Source organism: Calliphora vicina, chromosome 4 (genome assembly GCF_958450345.1).
Source record: "Calliphora vicina chromosome 4, idCalVici1.1, whole genome shotgun sequence".
In the NCBI taxonomy this organism is placed as follows: domain Eukaryota; kingdom Metazoa; phylum Arthropoda; class Insecta; order Diptera; family Calliphoridae; genus Calliphora; species Calliphora vicina.
In genome coordinates this window covers 5050161-5070034 of record NC_088783.1, presented here as the reverse complement: position 1 = coordinate 5070034, position 19874 = coordinate 5050161, and the positions used below count along the sequence as shown (strand labels likewise).

At 30.6% G+C, this 19874-nt stretch overlaps 1 protein-coding gene across 3 annotated transcripts in view; it reads left to right on the top strand.

Moving 5' to 3' along the window:
* Positions 1-19874, top strand: part of PAPLA1 (Phosphatidic Acid Phospholipase A1) — a 76506-nt gene that overhangs the window by 51728 nt on the left and 4904 nt on the right. Inside the window, exons 2-9 of one of the 3 annotated variants that reach the window (XM_065507315.1) lie at positions 14094-14523; positions 14577-16281; positions 16318-17772; positions 17928-18048; positions 18106-18434; positions 18512-18665; positions 18730-19326; positions 19396-19742. In XM_065507315.1, coding sequence (XP_065363387.1) covers positions 14094-14523; positions 14577-16281; positions 16318-17772; positions 17928-18048; positions 18106-18434; positions 18512-18665; positions 18730-19326; positions 19396-19742 — 5138 coding nt within the window. Of the gene's footprint in view, positions 1-14093; positions 14524-14576; positions 17773-17927; positions 18049-18105; positions 18435-18511; positions 18666-18729; positions 19327-19395; positions 19743-19874 lie in introns of all 3 variants that reach the window. The other 2 variants (XM_065507314.1, XM_065507312.1) reach the window with 2 other exon arrangements.

Here is a 19874-nt window from a genome sequence, read left to right as displayed (position 1 = left end):
TATAGGACCCATTTGTTCCCACCAAATACAGAGCATTACCTTAGCGCCATGGATATTTGGCTTTGGTGTCGATTCGGCTGGTTAGCCGTCTTCACACACAATCTCTTACGCTTCGGGTTATCGTAATGGATCCACATTTCATCGCAAGTAATGATTCTTTGCAATCATTTATTATAGCGTTCAAGCAGCATTTCGGACATGGAATATCTTCTTTCAAGGTCTCTCGGCTTCAATTCGTATGGTAACCAATTTTTCTGTTATTGAATGAATTCTGCTGCTCACAAACGTTTTGACATTGCTGCTTGAGTGGCTCCCAATGATTTTGCAAGCTCTTGTTGAGCCTCCAATTCTTTGTTTTCAATTTTTGGCTGGTTGGGAGATTTTTGTCTTTCGTTTTAAAATCACCCCTTCCGAACCGCACAAACCAAACGCACGTTTATTCAGTGAAAAAAAAAATATTTTACAATAAAACAGACGGTTTAAAAGGATCAAACGTAATTGCAAAAGTGTTAGCTTTAAAAAATAACCTTTGCACGCAAATAAAAAAATTATGGTTGTAGTGACCATAATCGAACTGGAGCGTTACATTATATGATTGCTGTCAAATTATATTATGGTTTGTATATGGCCATACTATTACTAATGTGTAGCATTCTAAAATATCATAAAATTATCTTAATTAAATATAATTTAATCATTTGTTAATGATATTATTGTTAAACGATCATATTATAATAGTAGAACAACCATAATATGAACAATCATATTATTATTCTATATAATATTGTTATGTACTGTAAAAACATTATAGGTGTTATTATCACATGACCATATTATGGAGTATTTTTGATCATGTTATGATTATTAATATTAACAATTATCATATTTATCATAATTTAGTTGCAGTTAGAATTTTCAAAAACATTACTTCGTTCAAAATCAATCATATTTTCAACACTAAAACATTGTTGTAGAAAACAAGTTATCACTGAATGGAAACTAGAAAAAAAACACTCAACTTCATAGACAGTAATTGTCACTAATGCCTGGCCACTGGGCTGACTCCAATTCATTTGTTTTGGGTCATTTCATACGTATGTGATACTTGTAGTGCAGACTGAAGTCAATTGGTCACTTTATCTACAATGTAACGGCTATATGCATAAAAAAACCTTATTGTAGATTTAAAACACAATTTTGTTAACGAACACTTTAGCTTTAAAAACCATTTATAAAAGTATTGTATTCATAAAAGTTTGATAAAGGTACAATAACTAATGTACTGATTTTTGTCTAAGCTGGCAATGCTTCTCATTTATTTCCCCTTTTTTGTTGTTAGTGTTGCTTTCAATTAGGATAAAATATTCGTTAATTTTCATTTTTTCATTAATTGTTTTTAGTAATAATACATTTTTGAAGATAACAACTAATTTTTAGATAAAAAAATGTATATCTGATTCTAGTAAATTTATATTAAGCTAAAATGTATTAATGTACAAACTTTTTTATATAGTTTATTTCAATTATTATTTAAAGTATTCGAATGACGAATATTGTGTGATAAAATAAACATCACTGTTTTATAATTTGTTTTATTAATTTATTTTTATTGACATTTTGTTAAATTTTAACAAAATTTAATGAATTTCTATGTGAAAACACATAGTTTTAATTCCGGAGTGGGTATATTAGATTCTGTGCACCTTCTTCCACAATGTTTACACATTTTATTATCATATGGCGTTGCAGGTTAAAAGTAAATGACAAAAATGCCAATCAAACTCACTTGTGAACCTCATATAGTTCACTGCCAGAGGAATATCAAACAAAATCATAAAATTGTGTGGAAATTGTGTTTAGCAATTGCAATAGTATCATCTAGGTAGGTTTAAAGTAGGGTCGAACCTACTATAAAATTTTTACATTTAACAATTGTTTATCAAAGGTATTTTAAGCTATTAATCGTTTATGAATACAACTTTATGAAAATTTTCCTGTAATTGGTTTATAAACCTTTTGTAAATGTTTATGCATATGGCTGTTAATATGTATATAACAAAATAAACAATAAAGAAACTAAGTTGTTACACATAAAATAAGAAGAAACAAAATGGTCAATATAAGTTGTTTTGCTTAATTTTGTTGCCAACTACTTAAAGTAGACAATGAATTGAGAATTTTGTTGCTAATAAGTAATGCAGAGATAACCAATTAACACCATCTGCATTACTTTACATTATATAAGTAACTAATAACAATTACCATAGAGAAATGTTGCAACAGCAAAAGTCTTCGTGCAGAATGTAAAATTATTATAGATTTATGAAATTAAATTTGTTGTTATTTAAAACAACAATACCTTTTTATTAATCCATTTTATACAAAATTCATAGCCCATTTTATTGCTTTTCCTGACGACTGAGTGCTACTGTGCCTCACCAAAAAAATAATGCTATGTTTAAGATGTTTTAGCTTGTTTTTATCATCAAGCCTTGTTTTTACGAGTATAGCCTTAAGTCATTTATGTTTGTTCATACATATTTATTTATGTATGTTTATGTATATAGACATAACTAAAGCATAACGCTACCGTTTTTAAAATATTTGTTAAAACATTTTTTTTTTTCATTTCAAATATGTTTTTTTTGATTCCTCTTAAAGTTCAATGCCAATTTTTTATTTTATTTTTGGTATTTTTTTTTTGTTGCTTTCAACAAAATTCCTGTTCATCTTTTGGCAGTTGTGAAATATGTTTTTTTTTTGTTTATTGCGTTTAAATGTTATATATTCCATAGCTTAAGTGTGCCTGGCATGTGCTTAACACGCGCTTTTAAAGTTTTCAACAGCATCTGCTTTTAATGATCTTGGTCTACCTGTGCTCCTTTTATATCATGTCTTCTTTAGAGCATTCTTGATTATCAGTATGTGATGTGGCATTTGCTAAACAATTTTGTTTGCACATTTAAATTTGGAAAAAGTATGGGATGTAGGTTAAATTAGTCAGTATGTTTGTAACATATGTATTAACATTTTGATATTAGACGGATTATTTTTTAAAACTAATGCTAAAAGTTGTTTGTTTGTTAACAAATTGAAGCAACCAATTAAATCAAATGTTTAATGAATTTGTTTGTTATTTTTAAATACAAAACTTTTTTAAATTAAAATCGGAAAAGCAGAATTATTAAATATTTTGGAAATTAAAAAATTCAATTGGAATCTGATGAAGATAAAACAACATAGATGGGTATAATAACTATGAAACAAATGAAATGTTTGTTGAGATGTATGGAATATACAATTCGACTATTCCAATCATTTGTTAATTCTGTTATTAAAAAAAGGGGGAATCTTTTTTTTAACACATGACATCATTGTGTTCATTAGGTTTTTATGTTATTTACACTCCTTTAGGTAAAAAACATACTTAATTTAAGTGCGAAATACTTAATTTATTTAACTAAAAAAAGGTACCAATTTAAATTCGAAATTGTAAACAAAACAAGTAAAGTGTTATATTCGACTGTACCGAATCATATATTCTCATCATTGCTGGTCGTCAACTGAATAATCCGACTTCTACTGTTCTTCAACGGATTGTTCTTTCGCTAACACATAATCTTAAACTTGTTCATACTTGATTAGATTATGCTATAGGATATTTTTGAATTGCTCTTTTGATCAAGGAATCATAATATCGTGTTTTTTTTCGCGGACGTCCTCCAGAATGCACCGTTGATATGCGACCAGTCTGCAAAAACTTTGAAATGAGCCTGAAAAAAACTGATCTGTTAATTGAAAATTATTTACTCAATTCATGTCGTGATAAACCCGTCTTCCAGTCTTCAATAACTTTAATTTTAAATTCACTGGAGTACTTTTTCCATGCCATTGTTTTTATTACAATAAACTGTATAAAACTTAAATTATACACACTACGCCTTCCTTTATTTTTATCTTCTGGAATTTTTAAATCCATTCGTTGTCAGTCCCGTCAATTCACAATGCAAATATACAGTAGCGTAGTCAAATTTTTAAACATCTTATAAGGGGGTGCTTTTGTTTTGTCCGTTGCGTTTTGTGTTTTTATATGATTTATCATTTTAAATTAATTCTTCATAAAATTATCTCTTACTAAATGAATGTTATATGAACATTAACAATATAAGTTAATAAAATATATACAAATCAGAATTCAAAAAAGTATTTTTATCAAAAAAATTATGTTTTGAAAAAATCTATAGAGGGGGTGCTTTAGTTATGGCCAATACTGTACCTACATATTTATTACCGTATTTGAACAGAATTATCAAGGTTTTTGGGACCAGCATATGCTAGGAGAGTTGGTGTCGTGAGGGATACCAATGAAAGCATTCATAAAAACTATTCGTCACATGCGGGAAGTTTTGCTTTACTTCTTTAATATGAAAAAAGTGTTACTGAAGCACACCAATTGCTCACCAAAGCTTATGGTGAATGTGTTCAACGTACGAGAGATGGTTTGCTCAGTTCAGAAGTGGTGATTTTGACATGGAAGTTGTGAGATCAAGTATTGGAGGCATTACTCCATGAAGATTATTGTCAAACTCAACAAGAGCTTGCAAAATCATTGGGAGCTACTCAAGCAGCAATCAAAACTTTTGCTAACAGCAGGATTAATCCAAAAGCTGGGAAATTGGATACCATGCGAATTGATGCCGAGATTTTGCATGCCCGAAATGATGTTTGAACGTTATGAGAAATGGATCCATTACGATAGGCCAACCAGCTGAATCGACACCAAAGCCAAATATCCATGCCGCTAAGGTAATGCTCAGTATTTGATGGGACCAAGAGGCTCATATCTATTATGAGCTGCTGAAATCTGGCTAGACCATCACAGAGAACATGAAAAACGCCCAGAATATGCGGCCAGATATGAAACCGTAATATTCCATCATGACATTATGCAATGCCTGTTAAAAACTATTTAGGATGACGTGGTTGTGAAGTTTTGCCTCACTTGCCCCGTCCGACTACTATTTGTTCCGATCGCTCTCTCTGGTATACGCTTCACTTTGTAACAGAGTATTCGATATTGGCTTGATTCATTCTTGGCCTCAAAAGATGAGCAGTTCTTTTGGCTTGGAATCCATATGTTGCCAGAAATATGGGAAAAGGTCAAAGCTAACAATGGCCAATACTTTAAATAAATTTATATTGTACAAATGTTTCAAAATAAATGCTAAATATTTGAAAATATCACGAATTCTTAAGTCATACAACCAATCGGTATTAAATAATGTTAAACCAAAATAAAGTCAAGCTAAAAATCGAAAATTTCAATAACATTTAAAGTTTAGCTTAGAAAAAAAGGATTATTCTTTATTGTCCTATTTGCTTTATAACAAACATTTTATATGTGTCTGTATTTGTACAAGTTACAAAGATTTTCTTATGTCCTGCTGTACATAATGAACAAAAGTCTTGTAACCTACACCATTTCCAATTGTATTTCAAAAATTTCCAATTGAATTTCAGAAATTTCTAATTGAATTTTATAATTTTCTAATTGAATTTCAGAATATTCCAATTATATTTCAGAATTTTCCATATATTTCAGAAACTTCCATTTGTATTTCAGAATTTTCCAATTGTATTTCAGAAATTTCCAATTATATTTCAGAATTTGAATTTCCGAATATTCCAATTATATTTCAGAAAATTCCATTTGTAGTTCAGAATTTTCCAATTGTACTTCAGAAATTTCCAATTATATTACAGAATTTTCCATATATTTCAGAAACTTCCATTTGTATTTCAAAATTTTCCAATTGTATTTCAGAATATTCCATTTATATTTGAGAATTTTCTAATTGTACTTCAAAAATTCCAACAATATTTCAAAATTTTCAAATTGAATTTCAGAACATTACAATTATATTTCAGAAACTTCCATTTATATTTGAGAATTTTCTAATTGTATTTCAGAAATTTTCAATTATATTTCAAAATTTTCTAATTGAATTTCAAAATATTCCAATTATATTTCTGAAGATTCCATTTATATTTCAGAACATTCTAATACAAATAGGAATTTCTGAAATACAATTGGAAAATTCAATCGCTACCAGCAATCATAATATATTTAGTTCATAATTTTAAAATGCTTATCCTCAATGTTTCCCAAAACATGCATAAATTCTATAGATGGAAATTGATAATAGTTAGTCGGTCGGTCAGTCACCTACATATATATGAATATATTTATGATGTTTACTGATTAATAAGTGCATAAATGTCAACTACATGTATTTATTTATGAGTAATATAAACAAATGACATAATTTGTACATAATTCTACAGTCAATAAACTTTAACCTTGTCAAAGTTTGCTGACATTTGATTAATATAATATAGATTTTAAAATTAGATCATAAATGTTTATACAAACTCGTATTACATTCATAACACGCATATAAATGTGTTTGTACGAGTAAATGAACAAAATTAAATCGAATAGATTAGCATATTTTTTATATTTATATTAGTAATAGAGAGACAATCGACAAATACTAAGTAAATAACTAATCAACAAAAAAAAAAAATAAATAATATGTATGATACTCGTAATAAAGGAAAAAATTATGAATTCTTTGCACGTTTTCAGCTAAGCAGCTTCCTAATTAGCTTCACTCACTTAACACACTTCCTACTGACGCACATACTCGTAATGGCGTGAGCGCGTCAAAGCGGCTACAAAAGCGAAATATGAAAAAAAAAAATAAAACTAAACTAAACTAAAATACCTACATACTCGTATTTAGGTATGAACAGCAAGTATTTTACATTCTGCATATCAAAAATAAAATGTTTGTAAACAAAAGAAAATTACATAGAAATTAAAGTTAAATAACTTCTTACAAAAATTATTCACATTCGCTCGCCTAAAGCTCATAAGAAAAAAACGTTATTTGCGTATTGAATTTTAAACATATAATATTTTTGCTGAATTTTGCAAACTTATCTACTTTTTTTATTTTATTTTATTAAATTTTAATTTTGTTTTGATTTTTTTTTTTTTGCAAATTCATACGTATTAAATGGTAAAAATTTATGTTTTTCTTGATTTATTTTTTCAACAAAAATTTGTTTAAAGGTGTTTTACTTGGGTTGTTTGGTTTTCAAATCACGTTTCAAGATCGAGGTAACAGCTCAGTGCAAAAACAAAATAAAAGACTTTTAGTTAAAACTGAAAAAAAAACGCAAACATCCAAATCTGAAAGACATTTTCGAAAAAAAATGCTTAAATGTCTATGCCTCACGTTTGCTTGAATTTTCCGTTGAATAAAAAAAGTCACCAGATTTTAAAACCGGCGGCATTTCAACAATACCAAAAATTCAAACATTTTGTTATTTACCATTTTATTTGTTTGTTGTTTTCTGTTTTGTTTTTTTTTGGTAGTTTATTTTTATTTAAATTGTTTATGTGATCGTTGTTGCTGATGACTTTTTGTGTGTAAAATTACGTTTTATTTTTAAAGGGTTTTACAACATGAGCTTGATTTAAAATAATATGGAATTTTTAGTTCTTGATAGTGATAATTTAATGTTGTCAAAAACCTAACGAAATTTCAAACGAATCAGTTACGAATCACACGTTCTCTGGATGATCTGGTCAGGATCTCTTTGCTTCCACCAAATACAGATAATTACCTTAACCTTACCTTAGCCATAGTTATTTGTGCCGATTCGGCTGGTTGATCGGGCTTCATATACGATCTCTTACGCTTCGGGATATCGTAATGGATCCATTTTTCATCGCAAGTAAAAATGATTTTCAGACATACAAATGGTATCCAATTTCCCAGCTATTAGATGAATCCTGTTGCTCGCAAACGTTTTGAAATTGCGGATTGAGTAGGCTCTTATTGAGTTTGACAACAATCTTCATGGAGTAAATCTTCCAATTCTTGGTCTTCAACATTTTTTGGCTGGTATGGGCGATATTTGTATTCTGTGTCAAAATTACCACTCCTGAACCGCACAAACAATCTCTCGCATGTTGAAACCGATGTAACACATTCACCATAAACTTCGGTGGACAATCGGTGTGCTTCAGCGGCACTTTTTTCAAATTAAAAAAGTAAAGCAAAACTTCCCTTATATGGCGCTTTGTTGGAACAAAATTGGACATTTTCGAAGCATGTTCAACAGCTAAGTGATTGATTTGGTAATTTATTTTAATAATATGTACCAGTAAATAATAACTCAGTTTATAGAATCAATTGAAATTTTGGAAATTTATTTTTTCAATCATCGTTTTAGAATTTTATGAGGTACCAACCCTGCAGGAAATTGTTTTAAACGTACTAGTCCAGTGATATATGAAAAGTGGACATATCAATTAACTAGACCGATTGTAGCAAAAGTTTGATAATTTAATAATAAATTTAAACAAAGTTAAACAAAAATTATTTTAATTCAATTTTGTGATCAGCATTATAATATTCAAAACAAAACAGGTTGTATTTGGGTTAATTCGATAACTCTCACAGAGTGTGTATAATGTGTCTACTAGGCCAACGTTATTTTAAAGTGACAAAAATTGTTCACATAAAATGAAGCACCCCTATCGTGAAAAACATGTGAAATTTATGTTCCCATGAAATATCCATTTTCCTCGAAGGGAAAATGGCTATCGTGATTCCCCTAAACTTTTCATTCACAATAGTTAATTTTGTTCGTAACAGCTGTTTATTGTTTACAAAATTCCATCTAAAAATTTCACTACATGGGGAATATTTTCTGTTCACGTGAACAAAGTTGATGAACGAAAAAGGGGTGAATGTCCCCATCTCTTTGTTAGTGGTTATTAAGAAGTTTTCATTGAAGTCTGAACGATATTATTACCTCCTTATGAAACACTCTTTATATAAATATTCCTGGTATTTATATTTTTTGAAGAATTTTGAGAAAAGGTGCATGTAATCAGGTTTGTTTCAAATAATGTACTTAATCGATGAATATGGATTGATATGTTAAATGTCTTCTTCATTTTGTTTTTGTGTTGTCTTGTTTTTTGGCCAAGTCTTCGTTGTTTAGATGCACGGCTTGTTTGGTTAAATAAATTGTAAATGTCATGACATTTAAATACATAATTTATTTATATTTGTATTTTTTTATAATGATTTATTACAACAAGCGAAACAACAAGTATAAATAACAAAGTTTGCATCTAATTATTTTTTGCTAATAAAAAAAGAAAATGTTAATTAAAAATATAAAAATAAAATAAAACGCAGTATAAACTGCTCTTCGCCAAAGATGGTTTCAAGCCCCCACAATTTGTATGTGTTACTTTTAATATGTTGACAATATGGTGATAAATAGAGTTTAAAATATTACAAGTAATAGTTCAATTTATATGAACTTTATATTGGTAAAAACTATATTATTTAATTTGTTTTAAATTTACTGAATTCATTTTTATTTTAATATTACCTCTTTTGTTGCTGGTTTTTCTTTGTTTGTTCTACTGTATTCTATTTTAGTTGCTTTTAATATCCTCGCCAATTTGATTAAATTTATTGTTAAACTTTTTTTGCGCTTTAATTTTTTTTGTTTTAATTCATAAAAATACAAATTTAAGAATTATTTGTTAATAAAATGAAAAGAATTTGTTTTTTATATTGTGGTTACTGGTGGGGCTGCTGCTGTTAATTGTTGGTTTTTTTATGAAGTGGCTGCGGCAACTAAGTAACATTAAAATTTATTTTTTTGTAATTAAATTTATCAATTTTATATTGGACAGGTATAAGATTATAATTTAACCGCTGAACGAAACAAAAATACAAATAATTTAAGTCAGGTGTTAAACAAAAAGTATGTAAATCTTAATAAAATATGAAAAAAAAAATAAAAAAAAAAATAAATGAAACAGGTTCAAACACAAAGTAATTATTTGTGTTTTATTGTTGTTAAGAATTTTTAATAAATATTTTTTTTTTTAACAAAACACAAAAATATCGTTTAATTGATAAATTGTGGAATTTATTCAAATATTAAAATGCAACCAGATTGTTCGAACAAATAACAATTAAAAATGTGGTTGTGGGAAATATACAGAAATGTAAAAGTGCTCAATCGACAATGAATTGTAATAGAGTTGAAACTAAAATAGGTTTTATACTAATTCAACATTGAAAATAATGGCGCATTATCTATCTTAAAGTACAATCTTTCGATTTATAAGTAATACAAATACAGGTCGTAATTTCCAAGACAGACTTGATTTGTTTGCCACTGTTTTGAAATTCGAAACTGTAAAAAGGGAAAGGATAAAAACTATATTTTGGTACTATTTTTGCACTCTATGCATCTTTTAAAGCAATAATCGAAGAAATAAATTTTTAATCATATTCTTTACTTAACAAAAAATACCAAATACAAATTTAGTACCTTTTGCAAATTCGAACCCCTAAGAGCTTTTTTACTTGTTAGTTAAACAAGCAAATTTAGCCGGGCTTTAACCAATGATTGTATTTCTCATAGAGTTGTCAAATATTCGACATATTCTAAAACCCGGTTTTCGAATAATTCGAAAAAGCATCATTTTTAAAAACCGGTTTTCTGTTTTTTTCTATCAAAAACCAGTTCGAATAACCGGTTTTTAGCCTTTTTTGTCAATTGGCTTGTAATTTCTACATTTTTCATTTGCGACCCCACAAAGTATATATATTCTGGATCGTTATATATAGCGAAGTCGATATTGCCATGTCCGTCTGTCCGCCACTATGTTGAAATCAACTTTCCGTGGCCCCCAAATAACTTACATACGTGATTCATACATCAATATATCGGGAATTCTTTCGACTCGATTGCTATTTAAAATCGAGAAAATCGGTCCACAAATGGCTAAGATATAAGGAAAAACCAGGACAACATCGATTTTTGACCTATTTTTGACCCATATCTGGATTACTAAATCATTAATATAGACAATAGATATGTAATGATAGATATTTCAAAGACCTGTGCAACGACATATACATATGTATAAGGCCATAGTAAGTTGGACGCTACAAGGTGTCAAAATCGGAAAAATATTTTTTTGAATTTTTTTGTCCGAAATTATTTTTCACCAAAAAAGATTTTTTAAAAATAAAAAATTAAAAAAAAAAATGGAAAAAAAACTTTTTTTAAAAAACTATTTTTAAGTATAATTTGGTGAAGGGTATATAAGATTCCGCACAGCCGAATATACCTCTCTTACTTGTTGTATTAAAATTATTAAAAAGAATCGCATAAAATCTTAAAATAAATTTTAAAAAATATTCGATTTTGTCGAATAATTCGATACAAAAAAACCGGTTTGTCGAATAACTCGAAAACCGTCCTTTTGTAAAAACCGGTTTAAAAAAACCGGAAAATTGGAAAAAACGCGATTTTTCGAATAATTCGAAAACCGGTTTGACAACTCTAATTTCTCACTAATGAATTACGAACTGTCAATTTTGTTAACATTGCCATACTTTTCACTGCATTCCTTAACATTTTTCTTTAAAATTTATAAAAAAAAAAAATTGTAAAGGAAATAGGAAAGGAAATTAAAGTAAATAGAATGGTTATTAAAAATTATATTGAAGTTAAAAAGCAAAACCAAAAAAAAACACCTACTGTGCAGAATTGTTTACATATTTCATTTTTCAGCTTTTTGAGCTTTGGCAGTTCTTACTTTTTTTAAACATATTTTTCTATTGAGCACATGAACAAAAATTTTCACCCAAATGCTTTTTCTTCTAATGGTACCTTTTAATATTTTAAATTATTTAACTTATGAACATAAAAGTTAGCTGATATGCTACTAATAAGAATCAATTTTCTATTACTTATAATGTTTTTTTAGTGGAATTAGCACATTTTCTTATAACATTTTTTTATTTTTATCGTCACTAAATGATTGCTTGCAATCGTTTTGTAATTGCTGCTTGATGATTTTGCAAGCTCTTGTTGAGTTTGACAATCATTTTCATGGAATAATGCCTCCAATTATTGGTCATCAAACTGGCGACCATATAAGTATTGTACATATATTTTTAAAAGTTTTCAATACTAACATAATTAAATGGCAACATTATCAATGTATGGCAACACCAACAAGGAAATTGAATTTGTTTAGCTTCAAATCAAACGAAATATTAGAATAGCAACTAGCGATGAAGGTCACTCATCAGAAATAATAGAACGTAGGAATTGTAGAAATAGGTGTGTAAAATATGTAAATAATATTTTATTCCAAATTGTAGTCTTCTTAACTTAACTTTGATTTGTGAGAATTCTATATTTTAAAACGCAATAAATTAATTCTTAGGGGATTTTCCACTTACAATTAGAATATCAATTTCAACACTAAATTCATTTTATACATATACTTTGGGAATAGTTAATTTAAAAGCCGAAATTTCCAGAAGTAATCTAGATCCTCTTGCGTATGACGTTAACAGTTTTATTATCTCTATATATTTATTCTATATCTGTATTTAAAGTTTTTGTGTTAACATTATTTAACACTTTCATAAAAACAAGAGAAAAAAATGTAAATGACATCAGTTTTAGAAAAAAAAAATAAAAAATAAAAACCACAATCGATAAAAAAATGTTCGCGCATTGTGTCCTGAATTTTAAAAAGCTGTTTCAACGTAGTTTATTTTATTTTTGATTTGTTTCAAAATAACTGCGTTTTACAGAAAAATAAGCACATATGTGTTAATAATTCTTTAATTTATGACTTTTTAACCAAAAAAAATGCGATTACAATTCATGCACAAGAATCCATAAAACGTACACAATAAATATGATTCCGGCAAAAAGTGTGTAAATAACTAAAAAAAATGCTAATTTAATGTATAATTAAATAATCATTAACCCTAAAGAAAATCGAATACACACGATGTATACGATGCATGATGAACATCATCACAAATAATACCCTATCAGGCACTAAATCCAACTGACATTTGTAAATATTGACGCAATTGCATTACGGACAACGTCCAATATGTATTTTGCAATAAATTTATTATTATAATTTTATTTTGTTATTTTATGCATAACTAATATAATGATAAATTAATTAAAACATTTATAATCATTTTTCGTACATTAAACAAGACAATAAAAAACACATTTAACTTTTCTCACGAAATTAATAAATAAATATTTTTCTATAATATTTTAATGGGTCTTTAATGTTTAAAATGCAAAAACAAAAAAAATATATATATTGTATGTTAGATAATAATTGATTTTGAAATGCTATTTAACGGATTTTTCTCTAATCTAAACATTTCCAATATCCGTAACAATTTATAGTCATAATTATTTATTTATGTACACTGAAACAAATCAGGCGTTATATATTAGACAATTTAAAAAAAAGAACTCAATAAATTTGGAAAAACCACTGAATCATATATTTCTTCGATTTTATTTGAAACATTTTGGTGTTTTTATAATAGAGAAGTTAAATCATTCAACAGTTGCCCTAACTGAGGACTTACTAGAGAAGTACATTTCATTAAATAAAATTTAAATCTCAATTTTTAAGTACAAGAGTTTCACGATTGCATTAGCTAGTATCGTAATCGTTATATTGACGGTTGGTAACATCCGTAAATACTAGCTTTTGTTTTGTGTGAACAAAATATCTTGCAAAAATTGCATATTTTAGAACGCTCTTTATAATCATGTTCATCTTCATCTTGTAATACTGTACGAGTAGGTACATTAAAGAAAGAGGTTTTTAACAATTATTCAAGGCCAAATTAGTAAAAAAAACAAACTAAGTATAAACTTAAGTTGAAATGTAATTTGTATAAAACTATATATTAATACCATTAAACCATTATAATTAAGCTAACTAATTATAATTGCAAATTGTTAATTTAAGATCAAGTAATTAAATACTAAAGGTTTTAGTAGAGGGTTTTTTCCAACAAAATAAATGTTAAAAATTACATAAATTAGCATTTTAATTGTAAACTAAATTTAAATCCGTGAGAATAAAACAAAATAATGACAACCATAGTATATTAAATTATTATTTGTTTCAGAACACAAATCATTGGTAACATTGGGATCTTCTTCATTGGATACTGAAAACTTAGATGAAATCAATTTGAATGCTTCAAATGAAGATAGCCAAACATCTGATATAACTGATCCTAATCCATTGTTGGAACAATCAAATCAAGGCGTTAATACTGATTCTATTTTAAGTCAAGCGGCTTCTTCATTTTCAGCATTGCCTTCTGTGGCTTCTAATGTATTCTCGACATTTTCCAAACGTATAACAGCCATTTCAAGTAGAGAAACCACACCAACCTACGATCAATACCAACAGGATTTCAACAGCAATACATTAGCTCCGCAATTGGATATACAGCCAACGTATACTCAACAGCAATACCCTCAACAAGGAAATTTACCACAAGTTCCACCACCCTTTTATGCTCCACCTCAAGGTGGTAATTATATTTCGAGGTAAGTAAATATTTCCTTTGCAGAATTTTAAATATTAAACAATTTCTCTTCAGTAATTCTGCCACATTAAACCAGCAAGATACACAGACAAGTGTACCACCTGCCGTAGAACCTCCAAAGTTTTACACGCCTGCTGAAGTTCCTCCAATACCATCAGCAAGTGGGGCTCCTCCTGCTAATTTGGGTGGACAAAATAATTTTCGTTTTACTTCTAAAAAGAAGTTGTATGCTCCCATACCTGGACTGTCAGATCAAAGTCAAAGTCCATCTACTACATTAGATCCATCGACTGTAAGTGCCCCAATTTCTTACGACACTCCATACGGTGGGAACACTTTATATCAACAATCACAATATCCCCCAGCGGAAGAACGTAAACCTGGTAGTGGTTTATTTTCAAAAATAAGCAATCTTGCTCCAGCTGGTGTATTACAAAATATCACAGGACTAGTGCAATCTGCGGCAGGATCATTAACACAAACTATTAAAACAGATTCATACCAACCAACTCCTGCTCCAGTAGTTGATCAACAAAATAACTATTTTGCCGGGCCGCCACCGCCAACAAACTATTTCGTACCGCCTTCGCTAAGTGGACAGCAAACTAACCCACAAACCACTTTAACGACAACAGAGTACACCAATACATCTCAAAATACACAACCTTCTTCGTTCTTTATCGGCCAGCAACCTGAACCTACTCCTTTCACACCTTTCGACACTAATCCCTCTTCTCAGTCAGCTAACTTTTTTAATCTACAGCCAACTACAACAACACTTCCGCCAGCTGCGGTTTTATTCCAATGTAAGCCACCTCCATCTACAGAAACATCACCAACTCAAATACCTTTTTTTAATCCGACGAACTTGCCACCTCAAATAAATCCAAATCCTAGTTCTCCACCTACTTCTCAGCCATTGCGCCCGAATAGGCCACCATCTAGACCACCATCACATCCAAGCAGTTCATATTTGCCACCAAACCCAAATGAACAGTCTGTTACAACACAATCCAATCCTACAGAGCCGGCGTTAGATACAGCTCCTCAAATAGTTTTCTTTGATCCTACAAAATATTTACCATCAAGTAGTCAGACAAGTGCAATTACCCCGACAAGTCTAACGACCCATCCTTTGCCACCAACTGCTGATCATAAAATTCCACCCCCAGCAAGTGGTCAGACCTCTTACCGTTTACAAAAAGGAACTAAACTTTATAAAAATCCCTTGACCCCACAAGAAACTGCTCCCGTACAAGCTATAAATCAATCAGTACATTCATTTACTGCACAACCAAGTTTTGCTGCTCCACAAAGTGTTCCCGTATTTGCTAACGATCCTCTAAAAAGTGTTCCCTTGTTTGCTCCTACTCCTGTAGGTGAATTGAAATCCCATCCAAGTTTTGCTACACCGCAAAGTGTTCCCTTGTTTACATCTCCTGTGGGAGAATTGATATCTAGCGAACCAATACAAAGTATACCCACGTTTGCTCCTCCACCTGTTGCAGACTTGATATCTAACAAATCGGTGCAGAGCGTTCCTCTATTTGCTTCTACCGTAGAAGAGTTGAAATCTAACGAAAGCACGCAAAGCGTTCCCCTGTTTGTACCACCCGTAGATGAAGTTACATCTAACCAAGAAGCAAAACAAAACATCCCTTTGGTAGATCCACAAGTAGACGAAATAAAAACTGAGGCATCAACTCAAAACCTACCTTTATTTGCATCTCTTGTAAAAGAACATAAATCTAACGAGCCGGTTCCTTTGTTTGCTGCTCCAATTGAAGAGAAGAAGTGGGAAGAACACAAAAATAACGAACCTGAACATAGTGTAACGACTGAAGTCACAAAACTATTGGATGCTGAAACTGAAAACAAAGTTGCAACTCAGGTTCCTAAACAAGATACAAACTCACAAGAATCACAGCCAATATTTGAACCTATTGAACCAGTTGTAGAGGATAATAGTACTGAAATACAAACAGAAGAAATCAAAGATTCTTTGGAACAAACAATTCAAAAACTTTCTTTAACTGAATCATCTTCAGAAACTAAAACTTTAACACTACCACCCATCACTACACAGGGTCACACATCGAATAATCCTTACCGTAGAGGTTCTACTACCGAAACTACAAAACCAGCGGTAACCCAACCAACATTAGCTAATTTCTTTACACCAGTAGCACCAGGTGATTCGGGCGATTTAAATTTCTTTGCCACATTGCCTGCTACAGAACCTAGTTTGGCTAACTCCAATAGTGGGATACATTTTTTCTCTGAAGCTCCACAAGATAACAAAGAAATATCTGAACCCAAAGGAACTTTACAAGCTGAGACCACAAATTTTTTCAACACTGAACTAAGCTCTAGCGGTTTAGACGTTAAACCAGATTTAATACCTTTTCAACCACACACTGCTATACATCCTCCAATTACTGCCTTCTTCCCTACACTTCCCACAAGTCTAGGATTAGTACCAGCAGTTTTAGAGGACAAAAACAATATCACTAAACATTTGAACGAATCATTCGTGCAGGGAAACGTTCTACCACCTATAGGATTTGAAAGTTTCGCACAATCAGAGCCTTCAGCCACTGTAATACCAGATAATACAACTGTTCAACAGGAAACATCAAGTCAAACTAAACAACCTGAAATTGTCAATAGATTTTCAAATTATTTCAATCAAACAAATCAACAACAAGAAATTGCTAAGGATCCTTCGACATTTTTCGATTCATTCCCTGGCCAACAAGTACCACAACTGCAACCACAACATCCAGTTGAAACTAATGCTCCTGTTGCAGCTGCAAACGAAGAGCAACGCATACAATTTTTTTTTAATAATCCCCCACCAAAGGACGCAAGTGCCGTGGGCGATTTAAATTACGATTTAGTACACAGCGGCTTAGGTATTAAAAAACTACAACAACGTTCTCTAACACCAATATCAAACTTGGTAGAACCTCCTTCTTCTGCTTGTTCAGAGTTTTCGGAAATAAGTAATTCCACGGCAGGACAAAAATCGATCGGCGCTAATCTATCTATAACAGGGATTAGTGAGAAATCAATTGAAAAAGAGGAAAACAAAAGCATTGACAATAGTGTAACTTTGGAACAGGATTCTACTGCAACAGATACGATCACTAAACATTACGAAGAATTGCCCGAAGAGATTTTAAAAGAGTTACGAATGGCGAATATTTTGTCTGCTGATAAATCGGCCAGTTCCTCTATGGCCAGTGTGGTAAGTCAAATTTATATATCATGAATTCCATCAATGACAAGGAAAAAGCACAAGTTTTTCGCATCAATTTGTTTGTAATGTCTGATGGAATTCATGATATATGTATGTTTATTTATTTGTTAGTTACTATTAAGCTACTGATTTCCCCATTATAGTCGTATAAACCGGCTGTCAAACATTGGTTTTTCAAACGCACCATAAGTGACAAACAACTATGGATTCCATTTAGTCATTATGACTCAGCACTTTTGGAAACAAGTCTTTTAATGGAAGATGGTAAGTTAAGTGAATTATCTGAAATATAATTTATTAATTCACGTTTTCCTATGCTAGAAGATGAAAAACCCAATATAGTGGCTGTAGAAGGTGGTCGCTATGATGTCAATATAAGTGAGCGCAAAAAAATGAGCGTATATTGGGAAAGTGAGCCCATTGAAGTGCGCCGTTGTTCTTGGTTCTACAAAGCCGTCGATTCGAAATATGTTCCCTATGAGGAGCAGACGGCCGAGGTATTAGAAAAGGAATATAAACAGGCTGCTGAGAGTGGCGTTTGGCATAAAACTATTATTTTGGGTATGGGGGAACAGGTTGTCTTTCATGGTCCCACAGTTATCGTACACTTTCAACAGCAGCAAAATAGTGATGCCTGGGGTGGCACTACGGTATGTTTTATTATTTTTTCCGCAATTAGAAGATTCATCAAATAACAAACTTTTATTTTATTTTAATTTGTTAAAAGAAGCAAACTGCAACCAGGCCTCGCGTTGTTAAACGAGACTTGGATGATTTTAATATTGAACAGGGCGAATCACAAAAAGTAGATCATTTATTATTTATGGTACATGGCATTGGCTCTGCATGTGATTTGAAATTAAGATCTGTCGAGGAAGTTGGTAAGTTTAGAATCTAGAAAATAATTTCAAAATATATTATTTAAATGTTTGTTTCCGTAAATAGTTGAAGATTTTCGCACAATTGCTCGTCAGCTGGTTCAGAGTCACTATAAAAACTCCACGGATTTGGGTTTGGTGGGACGCGTTGAAGTTCTACCAATATCCTGGCATAGTCATTTGCACTCCGCTGAAATGGGTATAGATGAAAAATTACGATTGATTACACTGGAATCCATACCTAAATTAAGGAATTTTACCAACGACACTCTATTGGATATACTTTTTTACACCAGTCCCACATTTTGTCAAAAAATTATGAATACTATCGTTTCATCGATGAACACATTATATTTGAAATATCGCGAAAGACATCCCGAATTTAATGGTGGCGTTTCATTGGCTGGCCATAGTTTAGGCTCTTTGATTCTTTTTGATTTGCTTTGTCATCAAAATCCCATAAAAGAAAGCGAAGAAAAGAATTTGGAAAATCCAGATAAATTTTTAACACCCAGCACTTCTAACACCCAAATGGATTCGAATCAACTAGAAGATAAACAGATAAGCTATACCATGGGACCGGCTGGAACTGGACAGCCTTTTATAAACTATGGTCAATTAATATTTCAACCTAAAAAATTCTTTGCTTTGGGTTCTCCTATAGGTAAAGCTAACTAATGAAGAGACTTTATTTTTCTGTGATTTAATTGTTATCCATTTAATTTCATTTAAGGCATGTTCGTTACCATTAGAGGCATTGATAAGTTGGGCTTAGATTTCCGTCTACCCACTTGTCCCGGATTCTATAATATATTCCATCCTTATGATCCAGTTGCCTATCGTATTGAAGCTTTAGTTAATCCCGACTTAAGTGGTGTACGTCCTGTTTTGATTCCCCATCACAAGGGTCGCAAACGTATGCACTTAGAATTGAAAGAGACCATGACACGTGTTAGTATGGATTTGAAAAATCGTTTCCTAGATAAATTTAAAACGACTTTGGATAGTGTCAACATATTTGGTTCGACAACCAAATGTACGAAAGAAGCTGAAGAATTAATGGAAAAGGAAGTGGACAAGGTAAGATTTTGTTTGTATTTAATACTTATGTATCGAATTATCTGGGATTTTGTTATTAGTACTGTTCAGTAATAAAAATCAAAAAATGGAAGAAATATTTGAAAATTGGAGAACCATTGGAGACATGTTGAT